A 16,721-nucleotide genomic window follows, 5' to 3' on the forward strand; every position below is an offset into this window, starting at 1 on the left:
GACGGCTTCGCCTCCGACATCTAAACCGCCTAACTTATTTAGGATCAGTGAAAGATGCGAGTACACGGCTTGGTAAATCTCCTGTACTGTCGAGTTTCGTTGTATTAGTCCTGTCATCTGGTACTCTAGTGTCGATACGTCCCTCTTATCCGCGTAGTGTAGGGTCAAACATTTAGAAATTGCTGTCCAGTCTAGAGGCGTGTTATACGACTCTAATGCTATGTCCGCGTTCCCTACTATCTTGTTCCTAATGGTGTTAAGTATACCGTAATATTTAGGTGTTCCCTTACAATTTTCGTAGATCCTTAATATTCTCTCTACATTTTTTTTCCAGGAGTTAAACTCCTGCTTTTCCCGAAAACTCCCTAAGACATTTGACAACGTCTGGGATCTTGTCCAATTCGCCTAAGTTACCTCGATGTTATTCGTCGATAGTTTGATCCACAGCATTTGCGTGTATCGTGTTCGAACCTAAAGACGTCTGCAACATTCTAAGCATTTGAGTATTTATTACTTCTAAAATGACTGTACGAAGTTCCGTCAAATCAAAATTCCGTTCAGTATTAGACAAGGTACTAGGATTAGGGTTTGTGTCATTGTTAGTTGGGGGTACATTAAGAACAGGTGGTTACAGTACTATGTGTTTGTTAATATTCTTGTTTAAAAAGTGAAAATAAAATTTAATACGTTTCTTTTATTTTCCTTCTATTTTGCCAGTAAATAAACTGTCTACAGCACTATGTGCTTACTAATTTGTTAATTTACTTGTCTTTATATCGAAAATAATATTTAATACGTTTCTGTTTTCTTTCAATTTCACCAGAAAATAAACTTTCTACAGCACTATGTGCTTATTAATTTGATAATTTTCTTGTTTTTTTAAGCGAAAATAATATTTAATACATTTCTTTTTTCTTTCAATTTCACCAGAAAATAAACTTTCTACAGCACTATGTGCTTATTAATTTGTTAATTTTCTTGTTTTTAGAGCGAAAATAATGTTTAATACATTAGATTTTTTTATCTTTAATTTCATTGGTTTTTAATGTTAAAAATAACTCGATATTTTAGTTACAGTTATAATTGTTCACTCTTGAATTTCTTAAATTTTTTTCGTTTAAAATATAAGTTAAATTTTCAATACAAAAATGGATGATTTTACATTTGTGTTTAATATGATAATTTGGTAATTACAATTTTTTTAATAGTGTTCAATATTCTTATTTTTCATTAAAAATTTAATGACGTTATAAGACTTACAATAATGTAAAAGATGTCGATTTCATCGACTCGGTTTCCATGGGTTGTCCTCTTCGGCAGTGGTAATTGTCTTCTTCTATTCCGGTTGGTGTTCTTTTTGCTGTTTCTTTTTTATTGTGGTCTGTTGTTTTTAGTTATTTCTTTCTTCACTATATTGCTGCACTTGATTTGAGGCGAACTTGAGCCTTTTCAACTGTCACTTAATATTTTTGTAACTTGTGTTTTACTTCTGTTTTGCTTTGTCTTATTTAGTCCCTTACCGCGGGCAAAGTGGCTTGCACTCAATGCATCCCTTTCTCAAAACACTCGGGGGCCTCGTTTCTTTGCACTAGTTTTTCACGATAATTTTTTATAAACTTGTTCATACCGATAGTGACTTTTTTTATTTACTCACTTCGCGGTAATGTTATCGCACGATATTACACTTTTTTTAGAATTCGCTCGGGCGCCAGTTATGATGGTTGGGTCCTTGAGTAGAAAAAAATAATTTTTTAGAGTCGCCTGGACTCTTTCAACTTCCAAACCAACAATAAAAAAACTTTTTGCTTTAGTTGACGACGCGTCGATCGCCGGACTACTTCTTTATTGGGTGAATAAAAATGAAGTGCAATGTTTCTTTGGACGTTACTTAGAACTAAGACTTAGTTTTAATATAAAAAATGCTTACTTGCTACTTTCTATTAAATAGACCATGTATTCAAATAAAAAGAAAAACCGAAAGAAAATGTATCAATTGATGCGTTTGCATTTATTGGCGAATTCTACGCGGGTTAATGACACTTGCGACAATTTTAGTTTTAGAACGGAAAAAAGGTGAAAAAGAAAATGCAAACAAAAAAGGTTTCGAATTTCATATTTAAGTTAGTGGCCTCGTAATATGTCACTGAACTTGTACTGCGGAGTTTGCATTCATTAATGCAAAGAAATTTATATTTTGTAGAGAGTAGGTTAGGTTAGGTTATGTGGCAGCCCGATGTATCAGGCTCACTTAGACTATTCAGTCCACTGTGATACCACAGTGGTTCGATTCCTGCTACGACCGAACACCAAAAAGTTTTCCAGCGGTGGATTATCCCACCTCAGTAATATATATAAATATATATATATATATATATATATATATATATATATATATATATATATATATATATATATATATATATATATATATATATATATATATATATATATATATATATATATATATATATATATATATATATATATATATATATATATATATATATATATATATATATATATATATATATATATATATATATATATATATATATATATATATATATATATATATATATATATATATATATATTTATTTATTTATTTATTTATATATATTACTGAGGTGGGATAATCCACCACTGCAAAACTTTTTGGTGTTCGGTCGTAGCAGGAATCGAACCACTGTGGTATCACAATGGAGTGAATAGTCTAACTGAGCCTGGTACATCGGGCTGCCACATAACCTAACCTAACCTAACCTATCACCCAATATTTATCAAGCATATAGAAAACATATGAAAAATTTAAAATAAAAGATTTGCTTCGGTTTCAAATTCTTCTTTTTTGAAATAAGAAAGATTCCTTTCAAAAATTCCGTGAAAAATTTTCCCGTCTGTGAGGGGAAAGGTACTTCGCAGAACAACCCCTACGGGAAAAATTCCCCGCAAGTTTTTCATGTGAAACCCAGAACATAACCGAATAATATACAAACCAAACGTAGTGCATACCGGCTTTAAATCATGCTGTTATGCCTTTTCCGATATGTATGGAAGCTATATCACTATTGAATAGAAATTGGTGATATTTCGTGGGCTTAAAATACACCATAAAATAAATAAAAAGGAACCGAATGTTGAATTAGTTCAGGAAAGTATGGATTTTATTTATTAAAACGTCAGATTTGTTGATAATGTTGTAGAACTTAAAATTGATAACCACCTGTAGAATCGCCATTGTATTGCGTCGCAGGAAATGGTGCCGGTGGAAAATTTGACGGTGGCCGCCAATTAGGTGGTGGAGGTGCTGCCGTTCCTGGCCATGTTCCTAGCATTCTCGGAGGTGGAGGTATTCCAACAGCTTGACTCCCAGCAATAGGAGGCAAGGGTGGGGGCGGAACAAATGAAGTGGATTGTGGAGGAGGTGGAGGAACGGGAGGTGGCGGAGGTAACATTTGTGATGATGTTGCTGACGGAGGTGGGGGTGGTGCCAATAAAGGGGGTGGTAATATTTGTCCGGCCATGACGGGAATCATATTAGGAACTGGGGCATCGGCAAAGAGTTGATGTGGACGATCCGCATGCGAAGAAGGATTTTGTGCTGCTAACAATCTCTCTGCTGCCGACCCATGTCTCTCTCCCTTAGAGTCCCTCTTAAAGGCGTAAGAGACAGATATTGGCCTATTGCAGAGATATTGGCCATTCATTGCATCCATAGCAGCATCCGAGGCTTCAAAACTTGCAAAATTAATAAATGCAAAACCTTTCGAGTTTCCAGTTTCAGGATCTCTCATTATTTTTGGAGTCTGTAAAATGACACCAAACGCAGAAAACGTATCATAGAGTAGTTTTTCATCCACTTCAGTGTCAAGATTCCCTATGAATATATTTGCTCCAACATCCAAATTTTTCTGATGGGCAGATGCTTTGTTGACTCTTATTGGTTTTCCATACAATTTTATCATATTCATGATTTTGATCGCGTAGTCAGCATCGTCTTCACAAAGAAACTCCACAAATCCATATCCTTGATGCATCTGGGTTACACGATCTTTCGGCATGTGCACATTTACTAAAGAAGAAAAAATTGTAAAAGTTCATGTTAAATTATTTGTTATATTTTTATTGTACAAAAACAATAAACTGGACCTTTACAACCGCGATCCACATGCCGACCCATATAACAGGTTGACTGATAAGTCCCCGGTCTAACAAAGAAAAACACATTTTTTTTTGTCAAAATTCGTTTTTATTTTTCAACATAGTTCCGTTCAAGAGCGATACAACACTTATAACGGCCTTCCAATTTTTTGATACCATTTTGGTTGTACTCCTTCGGTTTTGCCTCAAAATAGGCCTCAGTTTCGGCGATCACCTCTTCATTGCAGCCAAATTTTTTCCTTGCGAGCATCCTTTTGAGGTCTGAGAACAAGAAAAAGTCGCTGGGGGCCAGATCTGGAGGATACGGTGGGTGGGGAAGCAGTTCGAAGCCCAATTCATGAATTTTTGCCATCGTTCTCAATGACTTGTGGCACGGTGCGTTGTCTGGGTGGAACGACACTTTTTTCTTCTTCATATGGGGCCGTTTTGCCGCGATTTCGACCTTCAAACGCTCCAATAACGCCATATAATAGTCACTGTTGATGGTTTTTCCCTTCTCAAGATAAGGGAATTATTCCATGCGCATCCCAAAAACAGAGGCCATTACTTTGCCAGCGGACTTTTGAGTCTTTCCACGCTTCGGAGACGGTTCACCGGTCGCTGTCCACACAGCCGACTGTCGATTGGACTCAGGAGTGTATCACTACCCATGAGCCATGATTCATCTATTGTCACATATCGATGGAAAAACTCGGATGTATTACGAGTTAACAGCTGCAAACACCGCTCAGAATCATCAACACATTGTTGTTTTTGGTCGTATGTGAGCTCGCGTGGCACCCATTTTGCACAGAGCTTCCGCATATCCAAATATTGATGAATGATATGACAAACACGTTCCTTTGATATCTTTAAGGCCCCTGCTATCTCGATCAACTTCGTTTTACGGTCATTCAAAATCATTTTGTGGATTGTTTTTGATGTTTTCGTCGGTAACCACCTCTTTCGGGCGTCCACTGCGTTCACCGTCCTCCGTGCTCATTTCACCACGCTTGAATTTTGCATACCAATCACTTATTTTTGAATTCCCTGGGGCAGAGTCCGGAAACTCATTATCAAGCCAAGTTTTTGCTTCCACCGTATTTTTTCCCTTCAGAAAACAGTATTTTATCAAAACACGAAATACCTTTTTTCCATTTCTTTTTTTCACAATAACAAAAGTTGCTTCACAAAAGACGCTCTATCTCACAAACAGACGTCAAATTTTGACACGAATCACTTGAAGGTTGGTACTATATAAAAATAATATGCATTTAATACTAGCGACGCCATCTATGTGTCAGACCGGAGACTTATCAGCCAACCTGTTAGTAGATAGTTAGGTTAGGTTAAAGTGGCAGCCCGATTAAGATTCAGGCTCACTTAGACTATTCAGTCCATTGTGATACCACATTAACTAAAAGTACACATTACATATGGGCACTTCTAGTTTTAACCGCTGAACCTTCTCGATTATTTTCTTCTGTTGAACCAACCAGATTGTTCCAAAAACATTAGCAGACTGCTTAAGTTAACGTTTTCCAGGTCCGCCAGTAATCTGAAGCTATATGCCCCTGCTGAGTTATGCTGAGCCTTTCTCAGTTCTCGCTTGTATCCTCTCAGATTCTTCTTGTAAGCGTCCCAATCCACATGTGCTCTGGTGGACTTTGCTTTGTTAAAGAGCTTCCTGCACGATTTCCTCATATTACCTAACTCCGTAGACCATGGTGGTCGACTTTTCCCCCTTGGCTTCCCTCTAGGGCATCCAGCCTTCAGTGAAATGTCGGAGGCCTTAGTAATTCTATCCACTGTGTGTTCGATAACTTGCACAGTGCTCATATTTGTCTCTGGTATTTCCGGTATCATCATATTGAACGATTCCCTATACCTATTTTAGTCAGCTTTCCTAACATTTGGCGGAAATATGGTCTTGGTGGTATGAACATCAAATTTGAAACTGATGTATCGATGATCTGAGAAGCTATGTTCACTTAAAACCTGCCAATCAGATATCATTTCATTCAGTTCTTGCGAGGCCAAGGTGACGTCCAAAACCTCTTGCCTGTTTTTAGTAACAAAGGTTGGGGCATCTCCCTTATTGCAAATTACCAAATTAGTACGCAAAATAAACTCTAGGAGTGACTCTCCTCTTGTATTAATGTCATCACTTCCCCATATACTATGATGTGCATTTGCATCGCATCCCATAATGAGTTTTGTCTTTGTTTTCAATGAGTCCTCAACTAAGGTGTTAACGGCACATGGAGGCATCTCCCTGTCATGTCCCATGTAGACCGAAGATACCCAATATTTGCATTTGGCTATTTCTAAACTGGCAACGACAGTGTCTGTATTGCACATTGAAGGAACCAGAAGCAAGTTGAGCTCGTTTACATCATTACCAGTATACTGCAATAGTTTGAACAACGGAGTACTTAATTCAAATATTTTGTTTCTATAAACATATGGTTCTTGAATAAGAACTATATCTATGTCCCCTTTCATCAGGAGAACTTTTAAGGCAGCACATGCAGCCTTACAATGGTGAAGATTTATATGGAGGATCCGTAGGACCATCGAGATTTTCAAAAACCGTCACATCAGCCGTTGCAATGTCCTCTTCAGAGATCTCGGTGACTCTCGCAGTAACCATAGGTTCAAGTTTGGTGAGTTTTGAGACAGTAGAAACCTCCTCTCGTATACGGTGTCCATCCAAGTATGCATCTTTGGTATCTCCCTCGCCTTCGCAAGAGGATCGGCTTATTTCTGATTGAGACAGAGGCTTCTCGAATCCTTAGGTTAGGTTCTTCTCGACTAACTCTAGAGCAGCTCCTTCCCAAACTTCACCAATTAGTATCAGAGCAGCTTTAAAACATTCTATAGACCTCTGGTCCTCAAATGCGACTAGCTTAAATCGTCCTTGATACCAACCAGCCTCTTGGTGTCGAGGATCTGGGCCGGGAAACTTTTCCAGCACCTGTGAGTAGACGCCAGACAAAGCATTCTCAATTTCCCCTCACTTTTGCTTTGGAACCATACCGTCCAATGCTCCTTTATTAATGATAGCCATCACATGGTTGTCTTTAGCAACTGAGGCAAACGATCGTTGATCCCTTTTGTAGGATGGCAGCTCATCCGGTGATCGTTCCCTTATTCCAGCCTCAAGAATTCCTTGAGCCCATTTTAAGGAATCGCTTTGTTTAGCCGACAACGTGCTTGGGTCGACTGATCCTAATTTCTTTAGAATAAACAAAGCATTTCTGCGTTCCTTGAATCTCTTTCGTGAGGGATTACCTCCTTTTGATGCCGTTACCTTGGAAAAGGTTCGACTTGTCAGAGTGTCGCCACCTGTCGACCCGTCTATAGGTCGACTAATTGGGCCTAACTCTTGGTCATTGCCCAAATTTGTTACTCCAGTCGATACTCCAGCCATGAAGTTAGCAACCCAGTGGATGTCTTTGAATTTCGCTGCATGGTGGCCTAATATCCCACCACACTTGAAATTCGTAGTAGGTACTTATTACGATGATTTTATCAGTTGAATCATAATTCTGTTCTGTTAGTAGATAGTAAGGCATAAATAAAAGTAGAAAGTTATGCAATAATTTCCTTATATAATAACCTAGGCTATTTTGAATCTGCCTATAGGAATGGTACATATGATGCTGATGGTTCATATCCTATTTTATTAGGTCGCTTGGCAATTCCATTATTTGATAGCCTGTCGGTGTGTGGGTATTTGCGTGGGGTTAAGGCGTCCACCAGTGGTGGTCAAGATGGCATTCCTGGGATAATTCTGAAGTTTTGCTCCGAATGTCTCTCTGCTCCATTGTCGAAGTTATTTAATAGTTCATTGAAATTCGGTTATTTCCCTTTAAGATGGAGGAGTTCTTTTGCCGTACCACTTCATAAGTCAGGGTGCCCCTTTGATGTGAGTAATTATAAGGGGATAGCAAGATTGAGTGCTTTTGACCGGGTGAATCATAAGCTGTTGTTGTATAAGCTGGATAGGATTGGAATGGCCAGTATTTGGTTTGGATTTCGTCGTATCTTGAGTGCCGTACGCAGATTGTGTCTTTTGGTGATTCCTATTCGAGGTGCTTTGATGTCCCATCAGGTGTGCCTCAGGGTAGTCATTTGGGACCTGTCTTATTTTTGTTATTTATAAACGATTTACCTCAGTCCGTAGTTAACTCTAGGATTTTGATGTATGCTGATGATGTTAAGTTATTCTCCTCGTTCGATAATTCTGGTCGGTGCATTTATTACAGGATGATTTGGATAGCTTTGGTGATTGGTGTAGGGTAAATCTAAAAGAGGCTTTTTACTGCCCTTGTTAGACCCATTCTGCAGTATGGTTATATCGTGTGGGATCCTCAATATGATGTTTACATTGATAAGATAGAATCGGTTCAGAAGCAGTTCTTGTTGTTCGCTCTAAGACATCTTCATTGGAACAGTGATTTTCTTCTTCCTCCTTATAGATTGAGGCTGATTCATTTGCCTACTCTTAGGAGCCGACGGGCGATGTTGAGCTCCATGATGATGTATAGGCTAGTTTGTAGGGATATTTCATACTCTGAATTGATATCTAGGATTAGGATAAATGTTCCTTTTAGGGCATGTAGGAATTACCAGTTTCTTTTAATTGATTTTCAACGTTCGAATTATGCTTCTGTGGAGCCTATTCGTAGGATGTGCATTAATTTTAATTCAATCTATCATCTAGTTGACACTAACTTAAGTATTGAAATGGTGAAGTCCAGAATTTTAGCATATTTGGATAACTAATACATTTGTTTGAGTCCTTCTCTGTAGCTGGTTAAATCCCTCTGTCTCCACCCCGCCATGGTCCGGATCATGGTGTGTATGCTGTCCCTACGTCATGGGGACGAGGCCCTCACGGTCGGAAGGGGCGGGAAAGTGGGCGATGGGACCGTTCGAATAGATACAGCAAAGACGAGCGTTCAATTACCTCATCCAAACGGCTAACTTTTCAATCAAAAGTTGTGAGGTCTGTGACGCATTTCTTTAATCTGACCCATCCAATTATGTGGTATTGGTTAGCTTCCCAACTAATTCCATAGCAGCTCCTACACCCAATAGAATTGAAACGGCTTAGCATTAAAGCGACTTGAACACGAACTTGTATTTGGACGTCGATAGCTTCTCAGCGTCAAAACTTTCTTGGGACCATCTTAAGGAATTGTTTTATTCAGGTGACATACTTAGGTCTATTAGACCTAATTTCTTTATGATAATCAATCCATTCTTTATTAAGTAATTAGGAGGTGTTCAAAACAAATATGCTTTGAACATGGGATCTCTGAGGGGTTCTAATCAAGCCAAATGTATAATGAACAAATACGTACTATGTACCAAAATATCATTAATCTCTAGCATAGTGTTGACATTTGAGTTTATTACTTTCCCTTTCCATGTATGAAGATACGAGAAAAGATCGATATGAACCAGCGATTCTATGAAACACTTATGTGTGATGGTGTTTCCAAAGGGTTGCAACTACAACTCTACACACAATTTTTTTTTTATTTCAACCACGAAAATCGCGGATTCAATATTTTTTAATTGAAATGTCTCCAATCACGAAAATTATAGTATCAATCACCCATTTTGATTGTAAACCAACACGATTTTCAATTAAAAATGTAAATGACTTTTGTCACCGAATCAATTAATTGTGTATTGAATCAATTAAAAAAATGATTTTTGACATAAAATTCAATCAATGTTTTAATCCAAGAAATAGAAAAAGTTCCGTCAATCATGGTGGGGCAATATTATCGTCTGAGGGTGTTTTTCTGGACAAGTTATTGGCCCGATTTATAAAGTCGAGGGTATTATGCTGTCGTAAGTCTACAAAAACATTTTGTCCCATGTGATATTGACATAAGTATTCCGGGAAATGCCGTCCGCATAGATTATTCAGCGCGATCATGACCACCAGCACAAGTCTAAGGTAGTAAAATAATGGATTTCCGATGAAAAATTGCGTGTGCTTGACAGGCCTGCTCAGTTACCTAATGTAAAAGCCATAAAATAACCTTTGGTATGTTGTAAAATGAAAAATTGGTATTAAATTTTTGCAAAAAGCTTATGATCTCTAATGGGGAGCCACCGGGTGCAATGGTTAGTATGCCCGCCTTGCATACACAAGGTCGTGGGTTCGATTCCTGCTTCGACCGAACACTAAAAAGTTTTTCAGCAGTGGATTATCCCACCTCAGTAATGCTGGTGACATTTCTGAGGGTTTCAAACTTCTCTAAGTGGTTTCACTGCAATGTGGAACGCCGTTCGGACTCGGCTATAAAAAGGAGGTCCTTTGTCATTGAGCTTAACATGGAATCGGGCAGCACTCATTGATAAGAGCGAAGTTCACCACTGTTGTATCACAATGGACCTTTGTCATTGAGCTTAACATGGAATCGGGCAGCACTCATTGATAAGAGCGAAGATCACCACTGTTGTATCACAATGGACTGAGTAGTCTAAGTAAGCCTGATACATCGGGCTGCCAACTAACCCAACCTATGATCTCTATTTGAACCTGAACCTTAAGATACCATTGATTTAACATTTAATACTAAACAATGAGAAGAAGTTTCGCAGAGGTAATCAAACAACTTGGCTATAGTATAAACTATTAACATTTATCGTTAAAAATTTTTTAATTAATTAATTATTTTTAAATATATGTGACAATATTAGTTGCAAATGTTTACTCTATAATAGGATTACAAATTTGTGATATTAAAATGAGATTTAGTTATATTAGGCGGAGTCGGAGTATTGGCTGATGAAAACTGCTGAAGACCTGGGCAAAGACAATAGAAGAGAAGAAGATGGGAAATTGGCTGACCATTGACGACTCTGCAAGTTAAGAGTTGGAAATATTTTGGAACAAACGTGAAAATATAATTTTTTATTTATTGTTCAAGATTTAACATTGTTCAAATTAAAAAATTAAGCTTTTCAATAAAAATGCAAATAAAAAAATACAAACATGTATTGACCTAGCGTCGTCAATGCAATATTCGGTATGACGCAAGCCAATTTCCCATCTTCTAAAGGATATTGTCTTTGGCCCTGGGTGACAGAAATATTTCCTTTGGAGATTTGGATACCTGAGACAATAAGTAGTAATTTTTCAAAATTTGGTACATCTACCCATAACTGGTAACATATTAGGTGATCCTATGATTTTAAAACACTACTTATTTCATGGCGAAGGGAGAAGTACATTCCTCGTAAGACATGTGTATGAAAATGTAATCCAGAGCGATGTTCCGGTTAATGAGAGTTTTTTCTGGGTATATATCTAAAATTATTGTATTTCGGAATGAAGGAATATTGTCAGAGCGTGAAAAATTGTATTTAGCGGAATGTTATTATCTTGGGGTGATATTTACCCACAAAATGAGTTTCAAACAACATGTTTAATGCAGAATATCAATCAACTGTTTCTTTTGAGCTGTCAATGAGTTCGGTTGACCTCTTGTAGCGCAGAGCAAAAGCAATTTCGAAGTCTGTTTGAAGTTAGTTAAACTAAAGACTATTTTTCGAATAAACATTTAGCTAAAGTGTCAACATACTTTAGCTTGGAAACTTTTCGAGGAAAATAAAGATTTTTGTTTTAATTTTTTTTTTTTTGCTTCTACCAAGTCCCCTGGTGTTTGGGTGGTGAAGTAAAACACTTGTGAGAATGGCGGACGACGACGAAGGAGGAGGAGGAGAAAAGAAGACAAAGAAGTCTATGATTCTATTTCACTTGAAGAGTGACAAGCACTACAATAACGGTTCTTTATCTAAGACAAATGAAGACAATTTTTCTGAAGGACTTGTTGGTGTGATTAATGGTAGCAAGGCTAACGGTGCAACTATGAAAAGGCCATACAAAGAAGATGGAGGAATGACAGAGACAAATGAACAACGTAAAAATATGAGAGATGACATTCAACAACCTGTGGCGCTATACAGCGACGATCATAAGGGAGAGGTAATCGGAATCTGACCTAGTGAAAAACAGGCGTATAAAGCATGGTCTATATCTTTATGAGAGAATTAGGGATTTAAAGTTCAATTGTGTCTTTATTCTAGAACACGCTTTTATTGAAGAACTTCAAGAAGATCACATATAAGTAGAAGAAAAAGTAAAAAGAGAGTTACGACAGTTATGGAATAAAGTTGCCACATTGTTGCATTACAATAGTTCTCCCGCCCTTATTAAGCTTCCTCTAGACGCTGGATACGTAATCCTTCAGATGAGCTGGTCCACGACGTCGACGGGTTGATCTGCGAAGTGGTACCAAATTCGGTGGTTCTTGTTGAGTTGGAGTTGCCGGTAATATATCATATGTATTTGTGCCTTCCGAACTGGTTCCGTTTAATGGCAATATGATCAGGTCTTCAAGATTTGGACTGGGAATACATTCATCTGACTTTTGCTGTTGTATGGCGTCTGGAGTGTTTGCTGGTTTTATATCTGTTGATCTCAATTGGTTGATATGGCGTTTGAAAATATAACCATCATCTAATTTTACTTTATAATGAAGGTTACCAAATTTGTTTATAATAGTACCGAGCTTCCACATATTCTTATTATTGGAGTAATATCTGGCTAATACACGTTCTCCCTCACTTAATTGCCGAACTTTGTGGTTTCCGAATTCTCGAAATTGAATTATTGGAGGTTTCAACGCATCCAGTTGTATTTTAATTTGCCTGTTCAAATACTGCTCTGATTCTTTAATGGTGTCGCTCCTTATCGAAAAAGTATTTCTCTTACCTTCTCCCGGATTGGCCGTGGATTATCCTTCATCGCTTTTAGGCGATTTTTTAAAGTTTGTATTGCGCTCGGCAAGGCCATTCGTTGCCGGATGTCCAGGAGCGGTCAGTTTTTGAGAAATGCCAGCATTTGTACTGTTTAAGCCAAACATGAACGCAATCCCTAACTTTTCCCCGCTGGATAAATATATTAGGATAATAAAATCGTCTAAAATTGAAATGTTAATTGACGTTTGAATAGATTGTCTCTTTATACGAGTAACATCAAATTTGCTATTTCCGCAACTAGCTGAGACCTTCTGTCTCATTCAACTTTCGATATTGTACTGGTAAGAACCATCAGCGAAAATAAATCCAAATCTTCCAAAGCAATCTTACCCTGGTGTTTCTTTTCTTTTATAATTTTTCCTAATTGTTCACTGGGAACAAACTGCACTGGGAATCTCTTGGAGTAACAAGGCCGATAGTCATTGGTGTCTACCTGCTTGGTTCCCTATTCATATGCTGTGATATCTCTCTTCTAGGTCGATTGTGATTTCCATACATCAACATTTGGTCCAGTTCGAACCAGATTCCAGAGTACTTTTCGAATAATTATTCTCAGAATTTCAATTCCATAAGTTCCCGACCATTGCTCGGAGAACAACAGGTGAGTTTGCATTTTGTCTTTGTGTCCATAGTTATTCCTGAGGAATATGCTAAAGAGTGAGACCGGATTATTTTTGCCGTCGGATAGAAAACACCACGTGTAAGATACTGTACGAGATTTTGGTTTATTTTGAGTGTTGTACCAAAAAATATACAAAAATTATGCACATCTTGAATATATAATTAATATTATCTTGAACCTGTTGAAAACTCGGAAATAAGATAAAAGTGCGGAGATTTTTGGAGGAAAGAACGTGGTGCAAAATCTTTACAACATAGTCCATATCATTGGTGAGTCAGAGAGAAAGAAATCTATGGTTGGATAATTGGTTGGATACTTGAATGCAAGTTTGGTAAACGTTTACGAGAATATGTTGAAATTGACCACCATCACTTATCTTCTTGCATTCGGCTGGATATATATATATATATATATATATATATATATATATATATATATATATATATATATATATATATATATATATATATATATATATATATATATATATATATATATATATATATATATATATATATATATATATATATATATATATATATATATATATATATATATATATATATATATATATATATATATATATATATATATATATATATTATATATATATATATATATATATATATATATATATATATATATATATATATATATATATATATATATATATATATATATATATATATATATATATATATATATATATATATATAATATATATATATATTGCTGGTGTTGCACCAAAATCAAATTTATGCTATGCTCAGACGCCAGTGTACAAAAAAAACATTGTGCTCTGAGACCATTTTTTACAGTATGTATGTATGAATGTTTCTCATTTACATTATTTCCCCCACAATTTTTTCTGTCATTATATATCCACTCAAGAGTGATACTACTCAATCAACTCTCTCTTATTTTCCATCGTTCCCTTAATAAAAATCCCTACGCTCATTCTCGTTGACACGATTCCTCCTGCTTCCCCTTTAATGTCAACTGCCATTCTTGAACATAAGCTCCACATGCTCCCAATAGCTCTCTCCCCACTGGTAATACTGTCTTATTACTCTGATGACCAGTGATGGAACTTTCGTTATAATTATGTCATTGGGGTACAATTAATACCACACTATAAACCTTGATATTTCATGATCAAACTTTATTGTTTCTTCTTATCCTTATTATTATTTTCGATTTTACGGTTTCGAAATTATCAATGGTTTCAATTAAACGGTTAGACCCGCACATATATTGAGAGATTTGCTAAAACCCCTTTTGGTTTACATGCGACTGTCTATAAAGATTTGCTTTGGCGTAATCGTTTTTTTCCCTTGTGGACAAAATTTTGTCCCCCAAAATATTTTTCCCAAACCTATTGGATCTACACATTCTCAAGACGATTGCTCTGAAACTAAGTTCTCTCGATCTCACCAAAGTGTAACAGTTACATTTAGATGTGTGTTTCTTGTCCCTTTCTATCATATACATTATTTTCATCAAATAGAAAGCTTTCAAAGGTGAATGAACTTTGAAAGAAATTTTTGCCCCGTTTGGTTTACATGCGACTGTCTATAAAGATTTGCTTTGGCGTAATCGTTTTTTTCCCTTGTGGACAAAATTTTGTCCCCCAAAATATTTTTCCAAAACCTATTGGATCTTACACATTCTCAAGACGATTGCTCTGAAACTAAGTTCTCTCGATCTCACCAAAGTGTAACAGTTACATTTAGATGTGTGTTTCTTGTCCCTTTCTATCATATACATTATTTTCATCAAATAGAAAGTTTTCAAAGGTGAATGAACTTTGAAAGGAATTTTTGCATTACTTTTACTTTCAATATCATCATACACTACGGATCAAACATTTAGCAGTGAATTTTATGATTGTAATTGTTCGATCAAGATACACGATAAACTCTTGTTGGGGAATTTCATTTTCGGGGATTTCTTTAATACGTGGTGGTGAGTTAAGCGAAATTTAGTAGCAGTTTTGGATTTTGATTTGTGGGACTCTTACGTTTCATACAAGTGGGTATGAATTAAAACTGAAGTAGCAGAACATTGGCGACAATTTATTACCACGTTAACCGCTCTATGGCTTATCCTTGCTATTTTTGGGAATTGTAGAAACTTTTGTTTTGAGTTTCTTGGTACGATCATTAGGTACTATACCCATATTTACTTCACGGAATGCGTGAGACGTACTCGCAATAGGGAAAATTTCATTATCTGGAAAATTTCCTTGGAACTTAAAGGAAAATATAAACAGGAACAATGAAATAAACTAATTTTCACACCTGTTTAGTATTTTGTTTTCTATTTGGGGGTTCTCCTTTCAATTTACATGTCCTTTCAAATTACATGTCCTTGAAGGGACAATATCTTCTCTTTCTATCCATATATTCATCTCAAGTGGAGGCATACATCCTGTTTGGGATATTTTGGGCCGGTATTAATAATCCGTTTATCTGATACTATTGTCGAGTTTGAGGCCAACCTCAACGACAAAAGAACCGACCTATCCTCTTCCTATATCATTGAGACGTACAAAGAGGAGATTAGGAATCTGTGGGAGAGGCTACGGCCTGTATATGAACAATGCCTTTGCGATATGGAGGAAGAGGAGGAGGTCGATGAGAGCGGTCATGGTAACAAGGAAGGGAAAGGCGAATCCAAGGGCGCTGGAAAGTCTTCCGGTATTGAGGTCGTGAAGTCTAAATACAAAAGTGCATTTGCGACATATTGCCGATGTATTGATCGGCTTGGGGTTCTACTGATGAGTCTTTCTCCTTCATGTCCTCAGCCGATCTCAAATCACCAAGGCTTTAAACTTCCTCCTTGTGATATCCCAGTTTTTAGTGGGGATTATGCCTCATGGCCCACATTTCGGGACATGTTTATGGCAGTTTGTTCAAATAATCCCAGACTCAGCGCTGTCGAGAAATTGTTCCATTTGAATCAGAGGACAAAAGGCGAGCCTAATGAAATTGTCAAAAGGTTTCCTCTAACTCATGAGAACTTTCTCTTAGCATGGGAAAGCCTTTGTACCCGGTATGAGAACAAAAGGGTTCTCATTAATACCCAATTAAAGGCCTTGTTCTGCA

The 16,721-nt window shown here is 36.8% G+C and overlaps 1 protein-coding gene across 4 annotated transcripts in view; it reads right to left on the bottom strand.

Annotated features, from left to right (window-relative positions):
• Positions 1 to 3,136: 3,136 nt before the first annotated feature.
• The window catches only part of Spx (Spliceosomal protein on the X), a 53,533-nt gene continuing 39,948 nt past the window's right edge, over positions 3,137 to 16,721 (bottom strand). For all 4 annotated transcript variants that reach the window (XM_075299964.1, XM_075299966.1, XM_075299967.1 and 1 more), the window contains one exon: positions 3,137 to 4,071. In XM_075299964.1, coding sequence (XP_075156079.1) covers positions 3,206 to 4,071 — 866 coding nt within the window. In that variant the 3' untranslated portion in view covers positions 3,137 to 3,205. The remainder of the gene's footprint in view (positions 4,072 to 16,721) is intronic.

Source organism: Haematobia irritans, chromosome 3 (genome assembly GCF_050003625.1).
Source record: "Haematobia irritans isolate KBUSLIRL chromosome 3, ASM5000362v1, whole genome shotgun sequence".
NCBI lineage: Eukaryota > Metazoa > Arthropoda > Insecta > Diptera > Muscidae > Haematobia > Haematobia irritans.